Source organism: Aulonocara sp. 'chitande type north' Nkhata Bay, linkage group LG23 (genome assembly GCF_057382095.1).
Source record: "Aulonocara sp. 'chitande type north' Nkhata Bay isolate Kocher_YH1m ecotype deep benthic linkage group LG23, A_spYH_male_GT1.1, whole genome shotgun sequence".
Taxonomy (NCBI): Eukaryota; Metazoa; Chordata; class Actinopteri; order Cichliformes; family Cichlidae; genus Aulonocara; species Aulonocara sp. 'chitande type north' Nkhata Bay.
The window spans coordinates 32662774-32681697 of NC_141365.1; the positions used below are offsets into that span (position 1 = coordinate 32662774).

The 18924-nt window shown below is 40.3% G+C and overlaps 1 protein-coding gene across 4 annotated transcripts in view; it reads left to right on the forward strand.

Moving 5' to 3' along the window:
• The first annotated feature begins 852 nt into the window (after positions 1 to 852).
• LOC147302239 (sodium-driven chloride bicarbonate exchanger-like) overlaps positions 853 to 18924 on the forward strand; it is a 53187-nt gene continuing 35115 nt past the window's right edge. For 2 of the 4 annotated variants that reach the window (XM_086284245.1, XM_086284246.1), the window contains exons 1-2: positions 853 to 1154; positions 2681 to 2710. In XM_086284245.1, the coding sequence (XP_086140371.1) occupies positions 1107 to 1154; positions 2681 to 2710 (78 nt within the window). In that variant the 5' untranslated portion in view covers positions 853 to 1106. Of the gene's footprint in view, positions 1155 to 2680; positions 2711 to 9433; positions 9843 to 18924 lie in introns of those variants that run through there. The other 2 variants (XM_086284249.1, XM_086284248.1) reach the window with 2 other exon arrangements.

Sequence of the window (18924 nt, forward strand, 5' to 3'; positions counted from 1 at the left end):
GACTGCAGGCTTGCTTACTTGTAGTTCAAAGAGTTGCAAAACTTAAAATAAAAAGGCGGGGGCAATTTCCCCCCTGCTTCAAGCAAAAGTTTGACAAGGAATCCAAGAGTTGATGGGTTTGGCCTTAGAAAGCAGTTCACTGTAGCCTGATCATCATTAAATGCCACCATCAACTTAAATATTGATTACTTAGGTAAGTACTTAAGTACTGACGTTCATGCTATTGTCTTGTGTTACTCTTAAGTGAGATTAAACAGTTGCATTATGAATATAGGCTAAATCTAATTGCAACGGTTTTCTATGGCCACCAGAGGAGGGCACCCCGGTATAAACTTCACTGCAGCGGCATCCTGGTCAAACGTGAACTCCGGCACAGGCACAGCATGGCGTGCTGCAGCTAGAAATAATGATGGAATGACCGGAGCATTTCTGTAGCCGGTGTGTAAGACGTTCTGGATAGTGGTAATGGGCATTTGACGTAATATTATGCGTTATATGTTTATATCTGAAATGAGAAGAAAATAATGACAATGGCTGCGGCTGTTTTCAGTGTGGAGGGGGCCTGTGTATGGCGCAGTGGTTGAGAAAATCCACATGGGTAACACCAAACAAGCAGACATTGCTCCATTGCTGTATTGATTGCTGTCGCGGTTAAACTAGATATTAATAACGCACGCAGTACAGTACAGTATTTAAACTGCACCCTACTGAAATACATTGAATGTTTTTTTCACAGATCCAATTGAAACAATAGACTGTTTGGCCGAACATAGTTATGCGTGTCTTAACGACTACAAATGACTATAAATATGTATTCACAAATGAATCCCTGTATGCTCACTCGCCTGTGTGCTCATCACCGCCGCGTCCCGGGGTGAGCGCGTGTAATGGGAAGCACTACCTCCCTCCTTCGTGCGTAAATTATGTAGGGCAGGACGGCAATGCTTTGCTACCTCCATTTGATCAAACCCACCCGGTGAATACGAGGGAGAAAAGAGACATCAAATCAGCTACAACAAAAAGCCATCCTCGTTTTCGAGACGCATTTGACAGAGGCGGAGTAGCGCATCACGACTTGCCTGTTGTGAAGCCAAGGAGAAGAAAAGATGGACATCACGGATCAAGGAGCTCAAATGGAGCCGCTCTTGCCAACGGTAAGGCTAAATATTCACGTACTTGCAGTATTTGTGTTCAGTTCTTTAAAATTTAACTGATAATCTTGTTGAAATCATAATGTACTGTTGGTGCTCAGTGTTTACCCCTTTGGAATAAGACAGGCGCAAGCACGTGATAAATGAATGATTCATTTTCATTATAATCGTGCTTCAAAATTACCAATATTCGGACGCTTTGCCGGCTATATGACGCATGACTATATCACGACTAACATGGATGTTGCGCATCATATATAGGGGATGCAGTTCCCTTGTGCACTGCATGTATATCCGAGTAGAAGATGTTCACATCCTTCATATCCAAACGCCTTCACACAGGAGGCATTTGTGATGAGGCTAGTTGTATTTCATGGGTTCTTTGCTTCTTGTGTAGAAATCATATGGGCTGGCTACCCCCTCGACCCAGTTTTCTTATCTATTATGAAAATCTACTGCCAAGCTGTTGCTTTAAGTACACATCATCTCAAGATGATACAGTGAGATGAGCATAAAGTGTTTGATCCTAGCAGTGAGGAGACAGAGACAGGAGAGACTGGATTTTTATGACTTGAAAATATCATATTCGGCAAATTGACTGTATCATGCAGGAATTTATGTGCAGTAATCATATTCTATCTCATGTGTAGGTGTTACTGTCAATACAGTTATAGACAGAGAGATGCAGCACAAAAAAAATTGACTGAGGAATACATGCATCTGTAGTATAGCAAATTAACAAACCCAATGGCAGAGTTACACACAAACAAACACATGCAACACACTGAGACACTTGAAGGCACAGCCTGGTTCTGCGGTCAGCCTCTCCTCATTAGCATTCAGGTGAGACTGTGTGGAGAAAAAAAATGTCAGCTGCCTTGGAAGCACTGTCAGTGCCAGAGGAGATATGAAATATGCTGCTTTGTGCTCACCATTTAAAAAAAAGCACCAAATAGAGGCAAATCAATACTCTCATTGTTTGTTCTATTTGTAGCTGTGTTACATGAGGACTTAGTTTTCCGCAGCTTATGGTGTACAGTGAAGCCTGATGGGGCTGATGTGGTATGGGATGGGATGTTCCGTTTCCCCGCAGTGCCATTGCAGTGGAGTCGTTTCCCTGTCATTGTAGCTCATTGCTGTTTCCCCATCCCTCCTCCTACATAGCTCATAGCAAGTGTTGTCATGGTTTCATCAGGATGTGTATGAGTATGTGAGGTGTTAATATAGTGAGAATCTCAGGGACTTCTCAGCAAACGACGCGGCTATAAAAAACCAGTGCAATTGTGTACCGTTCTACTGTGTTACCAGGTTTCCAGGGTCATGCATGGGAGTATGTTTAATTTACAACAGCAAGCGCTGCATTCAAATGCATTATTGGTTTTCAATGTCTGCTGCCTTTGAGTTGTTACACTCAAAGTTTACGTGCTAAGGTATGTTTTTCACAGACCATTTTGGCTGACAGTAATGTTCTTGCGTGTCTTGCTTTTGTCCCATTAAGTGATTTCCTGATATATATTTTTTAATTGCAGGAACAAAGTTCCCAAGAAACTAAAGAAGTGGTGAGTAACACAGAATAATGCAAACTATATGACTTTCTTATTGTTTTGCATGGTCAGTGGACTGCTCCAACCCCTCAGTCATCAGTTGGTTTCTGATAAGAGGCAGGTACTGTAAGGTTATAGAGTCAGTCTGGTGTGGGATGGCTGTATAGCTCAGTAGGAAAAAGTAGTAGTAGTGTTAGCAGCGAAAAAACTGCTGGGTACAATTCTAGCTTGCAGGGAATAGATTTACACAACTGTCTAATATATTGTTTCCCCCTTTGTAAGTATTTCTTGTTTGCTTTGTTTTAGTCTTAATGAAAAAATAATCACATGCAAAAATTTGGATAAAAAAGCCTCCTAGTACTAAAAAGTTATTGAATGACATCAAGCAGGTGGCCAGGTAACATGCTGGATATCTGCATAAGTTTCACTGTTATTTTTTTATTTCAGCTATCTTGAATGGATAGTGATGATCAATCAACACCAAAACGTTAGCTGGGTGTACTAATGTTGATTTTGTGTTTGGTGTATGTGTAGAGTTTGCAGTTGAAATAAATGGTAAAGAGTTTTAGAAAAAGATTTTAAACCCTATATACTATAAGCCACTGTTATGCATACATGCATACACCACTCTATTCTCTGTATTTTAAGTCCTGTATTGATCTCACATCTACACCACAAGCAACGGTGAGAAGAAAACTAGAGAAAACCCGCACATGCTCGGGGAGATCATCCAAACTGTGTTGTTCTTGCCATGAGGTGACAGTGCAAAGTGTTGAGTAGACTTCCAACTTAAGACTGAAAATTATAGGAAATCTAAAGCTTCACAAAAAACAAATGTTAGAGACCGCAAATATTGTGTTTTTTGTGGGGGTGGAGGGAAGCCCTCATCTGCATAAGAAACTGTAAAAAAAAATAGCTCAACACTGCAAACGAATCTGTCTTACTAAGGCAGAATGAATGAATGAGTAGATATTATAAAATTGAATGCAGGCCTGCATTGCTTTACTGGTACTATTGTGCTTCTCAGAACAATAGGAAGTAATTAAAAGTAAATGATCAGATAGATTTACTGATGCCTCAGATGGTGTTCTCACATTCTTTGCTGTTAAAAAGCTGTTAATCTGCAATAATATAGCAGCTGTATTTGGTTCAGATCTTCAATTAGATTGCTTGCTAAACAGATGTTGACTATTTTAGGTTGCAATAATCACACGTCACCTGCATTTGGCATCTACAATAGGTTAACAAAAATAAATAATAACAGATAATCTATGTGAAGGCTTTATATCTGTGAAATGCCTTTGAGAGTATGAGCCAAATATAGGAGTATGAGAAGAAAAACCATGGAGGATAGGTTTGATATGTGCATGCTATTTGCTCTGACAAAATATTGTTTATGCAACTGTGGGCCAAGAGCCAAACTGAGGACAAGACTAAGTACAAAGTGCCCCTGTCTAAACTGACAGGGGCACTTTGATGACTTTCACATTACAAGATATTGTGAATAAATACAAATATTAGAACCCTGTTTTATTAAGTAATGACAACAGTAACTAAATTAAACTCTGCGATAGAATGGAAGATAAATCAAATTTATCATTCACACGTATATACAATAATTTCACATGGAAAGTAAAACTTTGGTAACATTAGAAATAGATAAAGCTCAAATCTTAGTGTTTGAATAACTCAAAACTTAATTTCAGAGCAAATTTATTAAATCATAGAGGCTATTTTAAAAATTCTTTAACTAATAATGTCCTTATATACAATGCTGCTTTTGACAGGAGGCATCAGTCATCTTTAATTCCGTTCAGTTCAATTTTATTTACACAGCGACAAATCACCAAAACAGTCGCCTTAAGGCATTTTATATTCTAAGGTAGACCCTACAATAATACATACAGAGAAAAACCCAACAGTAAGCACTTTGGCAACGGTGGGAAGGAAAAACTCTTTAACAGGAAGAAACCTCTTGCAGAACCAGGCTCATGGAGCGGCGGCCATCTGCTGCGACCAGCAGATGGCCGCTATAAACTGTTGTTGGCATAACTTGGCCTTTTAAGTAGTCTTTGGTGTGGCATCAGGGTGGCTCAAACACATCTTTTAGGAATTTCAAAAAGATAATAGTTTCAGTTTAATTCCTTTAGTTTAGTTTCTTTAGTTTTAGTTTAGCAGAAGCATTCCTAATGACACTTAGATATGAGAATATCTAACTCTAGTGTCTGGAAATTAAATTGAGCAGAATGTGTTTAGCCTAACTTAGAATATAAAAATTGAAACTTTCTTTGTAGCCAGCTTCAATAAACCAAAAGGGCAACTAGAAATACTTTTAAATGTTTTTTTTTTTTACCTGAATCAATACATAATTGTTAGTTAAGTCTGTGACCCCAATTAAAAAAAAAAAACAAAAGTTAAAAAAAAATGGATGGATAGCTCAATGTATAGTTAGCTTAGTTTAACATTAAGCCTTGTAAATGACCAAAGTGCTAGCATAATGCTATATCCGACTAATTAAAACATTACCTTTAATATGTATAAAAGCCAGTGTGTAAGAACAGTAATGTGCTAATATTTCTGGTTTCGAAGACAATATCTGATTTTATGCTAAGCTAACCTAAGCTAATCTAAATAGCTTCAGCTATTATATTTACCATAGCCAAATGTAACAATGTTGTCAATATTCTATTTCTATATGGTGCAAGAATGCAGTGTGGCAGGCAGGAATTGGACCCAAAATGCAGGACTTAGAGGAAAAACGTGAACTCAAAAACTCTGCTTTAATGCAGGCTTGGAAGGAATACAAAACAATAACAAACTAAACTCGGAAATCCAAGAATATAACTCACGAGAGAAAACACAGCACGAGAGGGGAACCGCCGTTAACGACGCGACAACAAGAACTAACTGACAAGGACTAAAATACACTGGCAGGCACATTAGGAAACGAGGAACAGGTAGGCACACAGCTTGGACTCATGGACATAATGAGACACAGACCTACAAAGTAAAACAGGAAACACACAGACTATTTTACAACACAAACGCGGGGATCCGAACAGAGCACAGAGGGAAGACACAGGTAGGGATAATAAACACGACGAACAAACCCAAAGAACTAATATAAAATCAGAATAAACTAGAAAATGATAATAATAAACTTAAAGCGCTGGGTCACCAACCCAGGACCATGACAGTACCCCCCCCCCCCCCCCCCCCCCTCAAGGGCTGGCCCCCGACAGCCCCAAAACATAAACAGACCACCGAACCAGGGTGGGCGGTGGGAGGTCCAGGACGGAGGGACCGAGTCCAAAAACAAAACGTGCGTAGAGTCCATCAATAATTAAGGGGGCCGACCGTGCGGACGGCAATGGTGGCAAGGGGCAAACAGTTCAGGGGGTCGACCGTGCGGACGGCAACGGCGGCGAGGCAGATGAAGGCAGGCCGGAGGCCGAAGGCGAAGTTGAAGCTGAAGCGGAAGCTGGACCAGGCGGAGGCGAAGCCGAAGCTGGACCAGGCGAAGCTGAAGCTGGACCAAGCGAAGCGGATGAAGCTGAAGCAGAGGCTGGACCAGGCGAAGCGGGTGAAGCTGAAGCAGAGGCTGGACCAGGCGAAGCTGGTGAAGCTGAAGCAGAGGCTGGACCAGGTGAAATGGGTGAATCTGAAGCAGAGGCTGGACCAGGCTAAGCGGGTGAAGCTGAAGCTGAAGCTGGACCAAGCGAAGCGGATGAAGCTGAAGCAGAGGCTGGACCAGGCGAAGCGGGTGAAGCTGAAGCAGAGGCTGGACCAGGCGAAGCTGGTGAAGCTGAAGCAGAGGCTGGACCAGGTGAAATGGGTGAATCTGAAGCAGAGGCTGGACCAGGCTAAGCGGGTGAAGCTGAAGCAGAGGCTGGACCAAGCGAAGCGGGTGAAGCTGAAGCTGCTGCTGCAGGCGAGTATGAGGATGAAACTGCTGCTGCGGGTGCGGATGAAGACACAGAGGCAGGACCGGGCGAGGCAGGACCGGGCGAGGCAGGACCGGGTGAGGCAGGACCGGGCGAGGCAGGACCGGGCGGAAGCGTGGCAGCTGCGGAAGCCAATGAAGCTGAAGCTAGCCCAGGCCTGGACAAAGCTGATGCTGACGCTGCAGGCGCGGATGAGGCTGACGCTGCAGGCACGGACGATGCTGATGCTGACGAGGCTGCTGCTGCAGGCGGGGATGATGATGAGGCTGCTGCTGCAGGTGAGGATGATGACCCGGAGGCTGGACCAGACGAGGATGCAGACACGGAGGCTGGATCAGACGAGGATGCAGACATGGAGGCTGGATCAGACGAGGATGCAGACACGGAGGCTGGACCATGACAGTACACTGCTACATGTGTGGCAGACAGTGCTAAGGACTTTGAACCACATTGACAGAGAAACAATGTAATGATATAGAAATAATTATATGGTCATTTCCAAACAATTCAAGGGCAATCAGTCTACAGTGAGAAAGGTTATGCACAACTGGAAAACATGCAGTACACTTGCTTATACTCCCAGGCGTGGACAGCCTAGCGAATTCATGTCATACCATCGAATCCTCAGCGATTGGCAAAAAACCCAAAAGCTACATCTCAGAATTTAAAGGCCTCAGTTGGGGACTCACATATGAAATGTTCACAACGGTACAGTTAGAAAAAGATTTAGAAAAAGTGCGTGACCGCATCTTCGGTGCGCAAAGCTCTATCTGAACACATCACAAGACATGCGACTTCAGCCCAAACAATATTTTTTGGACAGTGAAGGCCAAAGTGGAGATATTTGGCTATAATAAACAGTGCCAAACACAAAACATCAGCACAAACTCCTTATACCAGTTGTCAAGCCCAGTGGTGAAGAGATGACTGAATGGTAAATGGACTGGTTCTTATATAGCACCTTTCTGCTGTACTTGAGCACTCCAACTTGCTTGATTCATTCATTTATACATGCACCTTTTTCAAACCACCAAACTTCCATTTAGTAATTGAGCTGCTCTACCTCCTAAAGTACAACCACCCAGATTGTCTATGTAGGTTTTTAATAATCCAGGTCCCGTATTCGTCCCGTATTCGTAAAAGCTTGACAAGAAGGTGACTGGACTTCTTTAAGTTTTTTTCGAGGACATATTACCTCGCATCCAAGAGACTTCAGTCGTAAAACCAAAAGGTGGAGAGTTCCAGGTATTTAAACCAAGTGGGGATTAGAAGTGAATGAAATTCATTGAATGTTGCAACTGTGTCTGCTGAAGTTTTCACACACTGCTTCTTTATTTGGCTTAATTGTTAAATAAAAAACGAGATGGTATAATACATCATGTGTTGTTGTAATAAGGTTATATTTGGCTATAAGTGACCGTGTCTGTGATTGGCCAGTACTGGTTGACAGTATTGTAAAGCAGAGATGTATCATTGTTGTTGTCTTTGCACATTTATCTGTTTCTTTATAGATAAATATATTTATTTTCCTTTACCTATTATCAACTTGACTCCAATTCAAATGACCATTATTTTGTTTTGGATGTGAACTTGACTGCACAGCTCTAATTGCTGTACAACCCTGACATAACAGCAGGCTTTCTGCCAATTTGTCCAGTTTAAGCTGGAGAAGATCAGTGAGAACAGATGGAGGAAGCTTGCTGGAGTTGCCGGGGTTTGTTCTATTGAGAATGTTGTTATCTGTGTGAAATCTGTGCTCGACTTAGTGATCTAACTGTGCAAAACTGGCAGGCAGGGAGGAAGCCTCCCCACCTCAGCTAGCAGCCCAGACTGGCTGCACTCCTTTCCATGGTTAATTATAGCAGTGTCAGTGGAGAGGAGGATGATGAGAGCATGGAGGTAGGCAGAAGAAGAGGATGCAGAGCTGGTTGGAGAAGATGATTTTGATTTGATTTTGATTTTATTGATTAGCATTCAAATATCTCAGTGAAGACAGAACAAAGATCTACCACAAAGCAAGAAAGCATGAGACAAGGCTAATCAAAAGGTATTGGCTGAAGCATTTGCTTATTACGCCAACCCTTTTAACAAAAGATCTCTTTGCATGCAGCTCCTGTACACAGGGCTCGAAGCAAATAATAAAACAAAGCAAAAACAAAACAAACAAACAAACAAGAAATTTTTTTTTTCCACCTTAGATAAGTAACTACATCAAAGCAAGATGAGAGACAGATGGATGGATGAGGAGAGGCAGGCTTATGGAAAATTAGATTGCATACTATAATTGTAATATGGCTGTCTGATCTTCACTTATAAATGTTTCAATGATAAGTGCTTTTTCTGTTAATGAAATCCTTCAGAAGTATCAGCTGACACAAACCACAAAGGCAGCACTACTGTAATTTCACAGTGGTCTCCGGCAGCGCAGCAGGAATATTTGCTTGTTCCTTTAGGATCTGCTTTTAGCAGATCACAGTTTTGCTGACAATGCACTAGAGCCAGAGAGCAGCTTCTTTGCCTCAGGTAGGTCATACATACACTACTGTGCATAATGAAACTGCAACGCTCCACCCTGCCTCTTACGTCCTCTGCTAGATGTATGTGTTGACCCGTAACTGTGTAAAGCTCCTTTCTGAGGATAGTGTTTTTAGAGCCCTTGCGACCTATGATTTAGGTAATAGAACAACAGAGCTTGGATGCTCAGCAGTAGAACTCTGCACAGCACAGCACTGGTGATGTCAGAGCGCTAATCTCTCTGGGGGGATTGGCGGATGGACGCTTGTCAGAAACATTTGATGTTACCCTGGATGAAAGGCGTCGGAGGCAGTGGAAGAGGCACAGGGAGAGCTGGCGCGGTGCTGAAGTCTCTGCTTTTGTTTTTAAGTTGTGTTCGCTGAGCTTTTTGGAATAAGGTTGCTGCCTTTTTAAAGCATGGGAAGAGCAGCTGAAAAGAGTGGCTGAGAAGAGAGGCGAGGGTTTGACTGAGATGCACAGACAAACAAGCTGTCTGCCTCTGTTATTCTCTCTGAGTCCTCTTACAACAGTCATAGTCATCCTGAGCTGAGTGGGGCTCAGGCCCTTAGCCTTAGCCTCTTATCTTACTATTGCCGCAAGCACAAGGAGAGTTAGCGGGCATCCTGCCCCAACGTTTCAAGAGGTGCACCATGCTCTCAGTGGACCTCAATAAAGGATTTATTTATCAGGTAGGCTTCTTTGATGTTGTTTCTGAGTTTATTCAAAGCATTACTTGCAATTCAAGCAGTTAGCTCTCACTGAGTTAGTTGACTTTTGATTTGTATACCCTGTTGTTATAATATTGAAGATAACCAGTAACTTAAAAACAATAGCTGGACTAAGGTTTGTATTTTTCCTACTGCATGTATAGTTAATAGCATGTTTGGTTCCTGTGGTGCAGAAAGGACCGGTTGTGCTGATGTGCACGCAAAAGGTCCTGAGGAGGCTGACAGATGTGGCTGCCATTCAGGGGAAAGACAGGAGCTTAAACCTGCTGTACTGACCCTAGTAATCTCTGATAGAGAAATGGGTGAACAAAAGCCAGGAATGCTGGATTTGTTTTAGCTGGAGTACTATGTCAGATATATAGAGTTGCCTCTGTCTTTGTGTGTGTGTTTACAGAATGCTGAATGCTTTTACCACTGCTAGCTCAAATCCAAACAGCTTAAGTCTCAGCCTCATCCACACCTAATGCCCCTGGAACCCCTGTGTTTACAGCAAGCTAGAAAGCAGGAATGTTCCAAGTATTCCTTGCATATTTTTCCAAGGAAGGCTGCTGATGCTGAGCCTGCTGTCATTGCCACAGTAACTATGGCCATCTGTAGGGATGAAAACCATGACAACAGAAGCTGTTGGCCAATCGCAGTGCTTGTGCAGCCACTGATAATCTGTCTTGGCTAGCTACCACCTATACAATCACTCTATTTCACAACACATGTGGAAAGTCGACTAAAGCAGATTTACATTAACAGCCAGTTCGTGCTCCCAGCTGGCTAATATGATTTTTAGTACTCCTCTTGTCCTAGATCATAAGGTAAATTAATGTAAATCATCTCTACTGTTGTGAACATATCAGGAAAGATCCCTGAAGAATTCAGTAATGAGGTCACATACTACTTTCCAGAGAGTGATGTGGTAGTGTACACAGATTCCTGGAAATGAGCTTGTGAGAATCAATAGGATCTGATTTATTCTGGCCAAGAATGTGGAATATAAGCTCCCAGACATATCTAACACTGACATTTAAAGATATCTTCTTTGTTGTTTTGTAACTAGTTAAACCCTCAAAGATATTGTGATTGGAGTATCAGCTATGTTGCATTTGATGATTTTATTCCTGTTTCACTCTATATTTTCATTTCTGTGTGCTGGTACACAGTTTACAATGTGAGGATGAAAAAATTTGCTTTTATTTTAATTAAGCAAACTGTTAAAATTCTAAATGCAGGAGGTACTGTATTGTGAACATTTAAAGGATTTCCTTGAAAGTAATTTTCATCTTTCCAGTGTGGTGAAATTAGATGCTTGTCATCCTGAGGATTTTTTTTTTTTTTTTGCTGTAGCTTTCACAATTGACTTTTCTTTTAAAAGTGGCTTCAATAAAAACATGGCTGAATTTCAACATTGAAAAATGTTAGCCACATCCCAGCTTAACTTCTTTATATATAAAAAGGTGATTGCATTTTCATCGAATTTGTGCAGAGAAACACATTTGAGATAACACAAGTCCAGGGTTTATGATTCAAATAAAATTAGTATTCATCTATAAAATAATTAAAATCACAACGTTATCAATTAAGAGCACTGATTCATATTATAGCTATAGTCTCACACACTGAAACTAATGCCTGTCGTAATGAGGACACATATGTTCCTTCTTTTAGTGTTACGTATGAACACAAAACTGACAACAAAAAGCAAAATTGAAAACCAACTAGGAGAGTTGACGATTGATACAGTTATTCTACTTTAGAAACATGCACATGTAGAAATGGAAGTTACAATGCTATAAGCCTGATTACTGCCTATTGGAGGTCAGGCTTTTGGCTGTTGGGTGACATTACCATTTACTCTGCTTTAACATCACTCTGGGTTTTTTGCTAGCCTTGTGTTAGCATGCCGTCTGTTCAGATGCTTACAAAGAGCCAATGTTGTGTTAGCACTATAATGCAGTTGTGTCTGGATGTAGTTTGCACTCTTCTTCTTTTATGGAATGAAAATGAAATGAAATGTCCAAACCTAAACTCTGATATTTTCCTCCTTCCTGCACAAGAACTTTAATCAGCTGTTTGTAGATTAGCTGCTAAGAGAAAAATCCGCTAGCCACCTGTTGTGCAGATAACTTAAGAAACTTTGTTTCGCAGGTATGGCATAACTCTAACTGCAATGTGATTATGTCTTACTTTTGAACGTATTACACCAAAAATGGGTAAGAGGAAATGTTTAGCTGAAACAGTAAAATGTGGGAAAGCACAATTGTAAGAGTTGTGTTTTTGAAGCAGGATGTTCAGTTAGCATCCTTTGAGTTCAAACAGGTCACATTTTAGTGTTGGCTGGGTTATCTTTTAGACTCATAGCAAAGATACACAAACACTAAATGCCTTATCGATGATTAAAGCTGAAGTTTTAGTTGGTATCACTCAGTAGGTGAATGTGAAAGGAATATTGTTTTGTTTGTTTGACTTTATGCTAGGACTTATTTCAAAAATTCTTAAAAGATTCCATTTTTTTGCGAAGAAATGGTTTACTTGAAGAGTTTTAGTCAGGATTTAGAGTGCACCATAGCACAGAAACAGTATTAGTAAAGGTTATTAATCATCTTCTGTGCTTATCCCGCTAGACCTCAGTGCAGCATTCGATGTAGCTGAGAGAGTAAAACACACTGTTAGTATTTCAAGGATGTTTGTTGCAGTAGTCTGATTCTTATCTATCTGACTGATTTCAATTTGTGCATGTAAATGGAAACCTTTTTCCACACACAAGATTTAGGCAAACAGAGTTATGTGTTGGGACCAATACTTTCACATTATTCATACTTCTCTTAGTTATACTATTATTAAAAAATCAATGCCTACATTTTCATTGCTGACACCCAACTTTATTCATCAATGAAACAGGATGATACAAATCAACTAAACTACAGGCACATCTAAAAGACATGACAGACTATAGGCCTGGATGACCTCGAATTTCTTGCTAAAAACGATCTAATACGCCTTCAGCTGATCCAGAACGTTGCAGCGAGAGTACTAAATGGGACTGAAACCCTTATTAGCTTTTCTTCTCTGGCTCCCTGTTGTAATCAGGTCCAACCTAATCTTAAAGACCCTCATACTACCTTCAATTCAATGCAGTTTTATTTTTGTAACGCTAGATCACAACAACAGTTGACTCAGGGTGCTTTATATTATAAGGTAAAGACAATACTACAGAGAAAACATAGAAAATCTCCCAACAGTCAGATGACCTCCTTTGAGCAAGCACTTTGGCAACAGTGGGAAGGAAGAACTCAATTTTAACAGGAAAAATCCTCTGGCAGAACCAGACTCAGGTAAAGGCGGCCATCTGCTACCGCCGACTGGGGGAAGAAGACAGGACAAACTTAAAATTAAAATTAAATACAGAGTGGTGTAGAAACACATAAACACTCAGTGCATCATGGGAATCCCCCAGCAACCTAGACCTTTTGCAGCATAACTAAGGGAGGATTCAGGGTCATGTGATCCAGCTCTAACCTCATGCTTTATCACCTTATAATCCTAACAGAGCGCTTCACTCTCTGACTGCAGGCTATGGTTCCTAAAGGGTGCTGCTACCTCCCATTATCCAAAGTATAATGGGAGGTAGTAGCACCCATCAACGTCTCTAAACAAACACTTTTAACTAGCAATATGTTAGAAAGTCTTTATTCTTCATAGCTCCCAGAATAAAATAAATTCATGTACTCTCCTCAAATTCTACAGTTCAAATTTGTGGTCTCTCTCTCTCTTTGTCAATCTGCCAAATGAGCTAGTTATGTGCTAGCTCCATTGCTAGCATTAGATTGGGTCCTAATCCCAGAGAAAAAAAAAAAATTAAAAATAAAGACATAAATCCAAGGATGAAACTTGTCTTCAACCCAATTGAATGAGCAAAGGTTCTGGGAACACAAACATTCTTGCGTGCACACTCACAGGTTTGTACTAATTTACATTACATTAGGACATGACTCTGTCCTAATTTGTTTTGAGACATATTGCTGCCATTAAATTCAAGAAGGAGCTAATGCTTTAAAAGATTCATTTTCTGTATAACCATTCACTTTTCTGTTTTCTGTTGTAAATAAAACACAGATTTATGAGATTTTCATATCATTGTATCATCCGTCATCTGTCTTTACTGATATTTTACACAGTGTCCGCTAAAATAAGCTGCCTATTTATGTATTAAAGTGCAACTTTATAATGTTTTTTTCTAAACCACAATCTACTGTGGCCACAAGCAGGGTATAATTTGTGAAACTGTACACTGTTTCCAGATAATAAACTTGCATAAACTTTTATCCCCACTGGGAATAAACATTTAGCAGAGGCAGGAACGTGTTGACCGGAGAGAGGGAAACCCATCCGACCCCCCCTAACGAATCCTGGCCACAAGTATCAGTTACAAGACAACAGCAAGAGCAATGTAGTGTTTCTGTGTGTTTTAATTACCTCTGGATTTTGGCGATTTTGGCCTGCTCTTCTTTACAGAGAAGTGGACCAAAATCCCTCCTGAGACGTGAGCAAACCTGTTGACCAACTATAAGAAACGTTTTACTGCTGTGCTTGCCACCAATAGTTTCTCCACCAAGTGCTAAGTGATGTTTCGCTTGGGGATCAAATACTTATTTCATTCAGTGTCATGCAAATCAATTTATAACAATTATGTAATTAGTTTTTGCTGATAATCTGATTCTCTCTCCATTAAAGTTGTACAGGTCACTTGGTGGGGGAAACAAGCTTCTATCCAAACAATTGCAATGCAACTCAGACCGACTGCAGTCAATTTCAGACAGACTGGGGAACTGCTGTCTAATGCAAACAGATGGCCAACACATTGATATCAACCCGAGTTAGTCTGGAGTTCAACTCATCAGTTGCAAGGTTGCAGAGCCATTTTACTATTAGATTTCCATCCTACATCAACTATGCCACTATTTGTGGAGGAATTTCTCAATTTCTGGGTCAAATCTATGAGGTTCTGGCTGGGCACTGAATGTAGACAGTAACAGATTTGTGGTTTTCATGGATTTATCACACATTGCATATAATTGCCAAATTGACGTGGATCAATCGTAAATTAATGAACACTGATAGTAGACTGTCTTATTGTAATTTGATCACTGTGCTTCTGCATCAGAGTTGGTCACACACCTTCTTCCCACCATAAATAAACCATTTCAAAGGCTACAAGATCACAAGTTTATTGAACAAAGTGGCAATAAGACCCCCATTGTTTGAAGCGTTTGAAGACCCCATTGTGCCGTGGGTCTTCAAACACTGTTTTCCATAGTGTGATCGTACCATTAATGATTTGGTGCTGCAGACCCTGACTTTCTACTAGTTGTCCACTTGATATACTATAACCTCCTGAGAACCAGCCTATTCGTTTATGTCCTCTGTAATGGATATTTGTTTTTGGTCTATATCTTTTGACTAATGAAGTCCTGATGTACTAAAAGAAGACATTTCTTCATTTCTTAATGAAGCTTTTATTGTGAATGCATGTTTTGAGCATAGCATAGATATCTACATATTGTAGTTGAACATAGACGTTCTAGCAACCTCCGGCCTTAATATAGAACAAAAATAAAGATAAATATATCACAGCATGAGAAACTAAACCACAAACATAACTGAGAAAGAATATTTTTGGACAAGAACATCTATGCTTGTGAGGGAATGAGGGTTTTTTTTTGCTGTACATCTACAGAACATGTAGATTGAATCAAAACAGATGAAGTACAATGTCAAACCTTCCTCCTGAAGGTTGTAACGCTTGGCTTAACATCACTGCGCACATGCTTGCACATGAAGACTTCACACTGTGAGGCATCAAAACCCCCTCTCATGCTCTCTTTGTGTCCAGGCCTGATGGTTTTTTCATCTTTCCTCCTGTGTGCTGCTGTTTCTTCCTATTTTAACACTGCTTTGTGCATATGTGCCGCATATCCAGTACAATTTGTTCATACTATTTCTTTCACATATAATAACTAGTGCATCTAAAACTACAATAAAACTAATAAGCTGTAAAGGGAAAAAAAGCTACAAGGTGAACAGCTATAGATATACTATCTGTTCAGGTTAAATTCAAGTGTCTCTGTTCATCATACCATATCTACCCCTCCTCCATCTCTTCTAGAGTCTTGATCACGTGAGTCCTGCCCCTGTTCCCCCTGAAGCCTCTGTCACTGACCAGCGCATTAACTGAGAACCAGCTGATTTAATTCTACCCACGGTGCAGGGCCATCAATCACTGATCCCATGGTCAAAGACAAGGCTTTATCCTGCTGGCAGATTAATCTCAACCCAGATTGGTGAGCTGGGATGTAGCTGTGTGTGCTGGTCTGGGGTCAGTAATATACGCCAGAAATACCGTTGTCCAAAAATAGAAGCAGGGACCTGCAGGCAGGAGATTCTGGCTCAGCTGTTATATTAAACAGAGTAAAGCTTTGTTTGGGACAGAAAAAAACAAAAGTCCTCATTTGATATTGTTTATTACATCATTTATTCTGTGTGGAAATGAGAGAAAATACAGGAGTGAAGCAGTCAGGACAGTAGGGTGGAACTCATTGTTTCTAGTTATTATATTTCTCTCTGGTTTTCAGTAATAGGTAATTAATATAGATGCACAAACTCCTCAACGCTTCCTGTGTTGAAAAACAAAACAGTTCAGAGGAATGGGAGAAAAAAAGTAAATAAACATACTCCAACAAAATACATGCGCCAGAAAAAAAATTGACATTTTGCCTCTATAATACTTTAGTTTACGATGAGCTCAAGTTCAACTCAGTTAGTGAAAGGTGATCTTTCCAAAGGGCATTATTCCAAAAATCAGTCAGAAGGTTTGTCCAGGCACACCTTTACAATTTTAAGCCATGCTATTTTTAGAGAGGAGGGGCTTTCTCATGGTAACCTTTCGAAACGAGCTATAATTATTTAGTCTTTTTCTAATTGCACTGTCTTTAACACTTAACATGCCTAATTGCAGGCTGATCTTGTGGTGAATCTGTCAAATGACTTTAAATTAGAGATGGCACGATACCACTTTTTTATGTCCGATACCGATACCGATATCATAAATTTGGATATCTGCCGATACCGATATGAATCCGATATAGTGTTTTTTAATCAACAAAACTGTTTTTTTTTAATATCTTGCTGCATTTTGTATAAGTTCATACTCAAGTTTAAAACAACAACTACACTAAAGCTATTCTGTTATACCTGTATGCAAAAAAAAAACATTTCATAGTTCAGCAATACTGATCAATCTAATAAACTTAAACCTACACCATCCTCCCTATTCTGGTATTTTAAAGAGTACTTAGCGTAAATATTAAGCAACCTAACTAATAGGGTTCCAACTCCCAGCAACAACAAAAATAAATAAATAAAAAATAGGGAACCACCCCTCACGCTCCACCTCATGATGCTTAATCGACGTAATCAACCTTAATTTGATGCAGTGTGAAAAAAAATGCACAGAAATCAATTCTTTTTCAAGAAATATTAAATAGCTTCAACATCTTTCTTCAACAAAATTGCAGACTGCACAGATGGTACCTTCCCAAAGGAAAAAGTACTATAGCTTACTAGGGTATATATATTAGACTTAATAGTCACTATATACAGTAATTGACTTCTATTCATTTTACATCAAATTAAAACTTTGGGTGTCAGATAATTATTTATTAAAAGCTAGACATTTTAAATGAGAATAAGAAAGAAAAGTATGTCTTTGTGCCCCCTTTTCCCTGTTAATGTCCTATCGGCCCCCCTGGCTAAACTTTGCTAGATCCGCCCCTGCACAGTTACCAGCCGTCAACTACAGTAGAAAAAGATCCTCGAGTAGAAAGTAAATAAATTCTAACAACAGCTTATCAAGCTTAAACGTGCTGCTGTTGTTTATCCACTGGTTTCCTCTTTCTGGTGCAAAGTGGGCCAAAAACAAACAAGAGAGACGGACTCGCGACAGAAAAGCTGATCAGCTGATCATTAAGCAGTTTCATGATTGAAGTAGCAGCAAGAAGAGGCAGTCGCTCCATATATCGTTTGTTAAGCTTAACGCAGGAATGCTTTACAAACATTCAGAGATGGACTTACACACTTGCTTTACTTCTCTCGGGATAACTTTGTCGGAGATGAAATGCGGGGTTGTTAGCGAAGCTCCAAATGCTATCCAGACCACCGACAGGTCCCGCATGCCACAGCCGCTCTATCACGTGATGCATACTGCTCCGAAGTGCTAACGTTCTGAGGTGAGTTATGGCGTGTTGCAAGTTTTGTGAGGTGCTTTCGTGATATTTAATGGATCGGATTACATTTTTTATTTTTCTCCGATATCCGATCCAGTAATTTAGGTCAGTATCGGACCGATACCGATACGTAATATTGGATCGGTCCATCTCTACTTTAAATTAGGGTGCACAAACCCAGAACAAAGTTTTGGAGTCACCCTGTCAAATAAACCAGTTAAGTGACCTTTGCAGTACTACAGATTTACTGTGAGGAAGAGTCGAGAAAGATCTTGTTTTTCTTAATATTCTTTGCTATTAAGTGTCATGTAGAGTAGTTGTTCTGGCTCCTCTGAGTCCATCCTGAGTGGAGTTTCTCCATTGAAGAAGCTCTCCGTACACCTGTCTAGTAATCAAATATGGAGTATACACGGCCTGAGTTTGCAAGATTTCTCTGACAGATCATGGTCGTCATTATTAATTCCATAATTAACCAAACTTGGATATCCACCAACTGCCCACAAACAATCTCTAAGTTTCCATTCACTCTTAACTATACTAATAACTAATAAAACTAATGACTATCACAGGTGGACCATATTCTCCTCTTCGACTCCTGGTAATTCTTTATCTCTTCTTTGACAGGGCTCCCATATGCAAACCTGTAGTGCTGCTAAATCTCCCTGCCAACTGCTCTCTATCAGTAAACCATTCACTTCTTAACTATGACTACTTTAAACTTGCCAAGTCTTGCCTGGGTTTGCTCTTTGGATCCACCTTTTGGCAAAGCATGA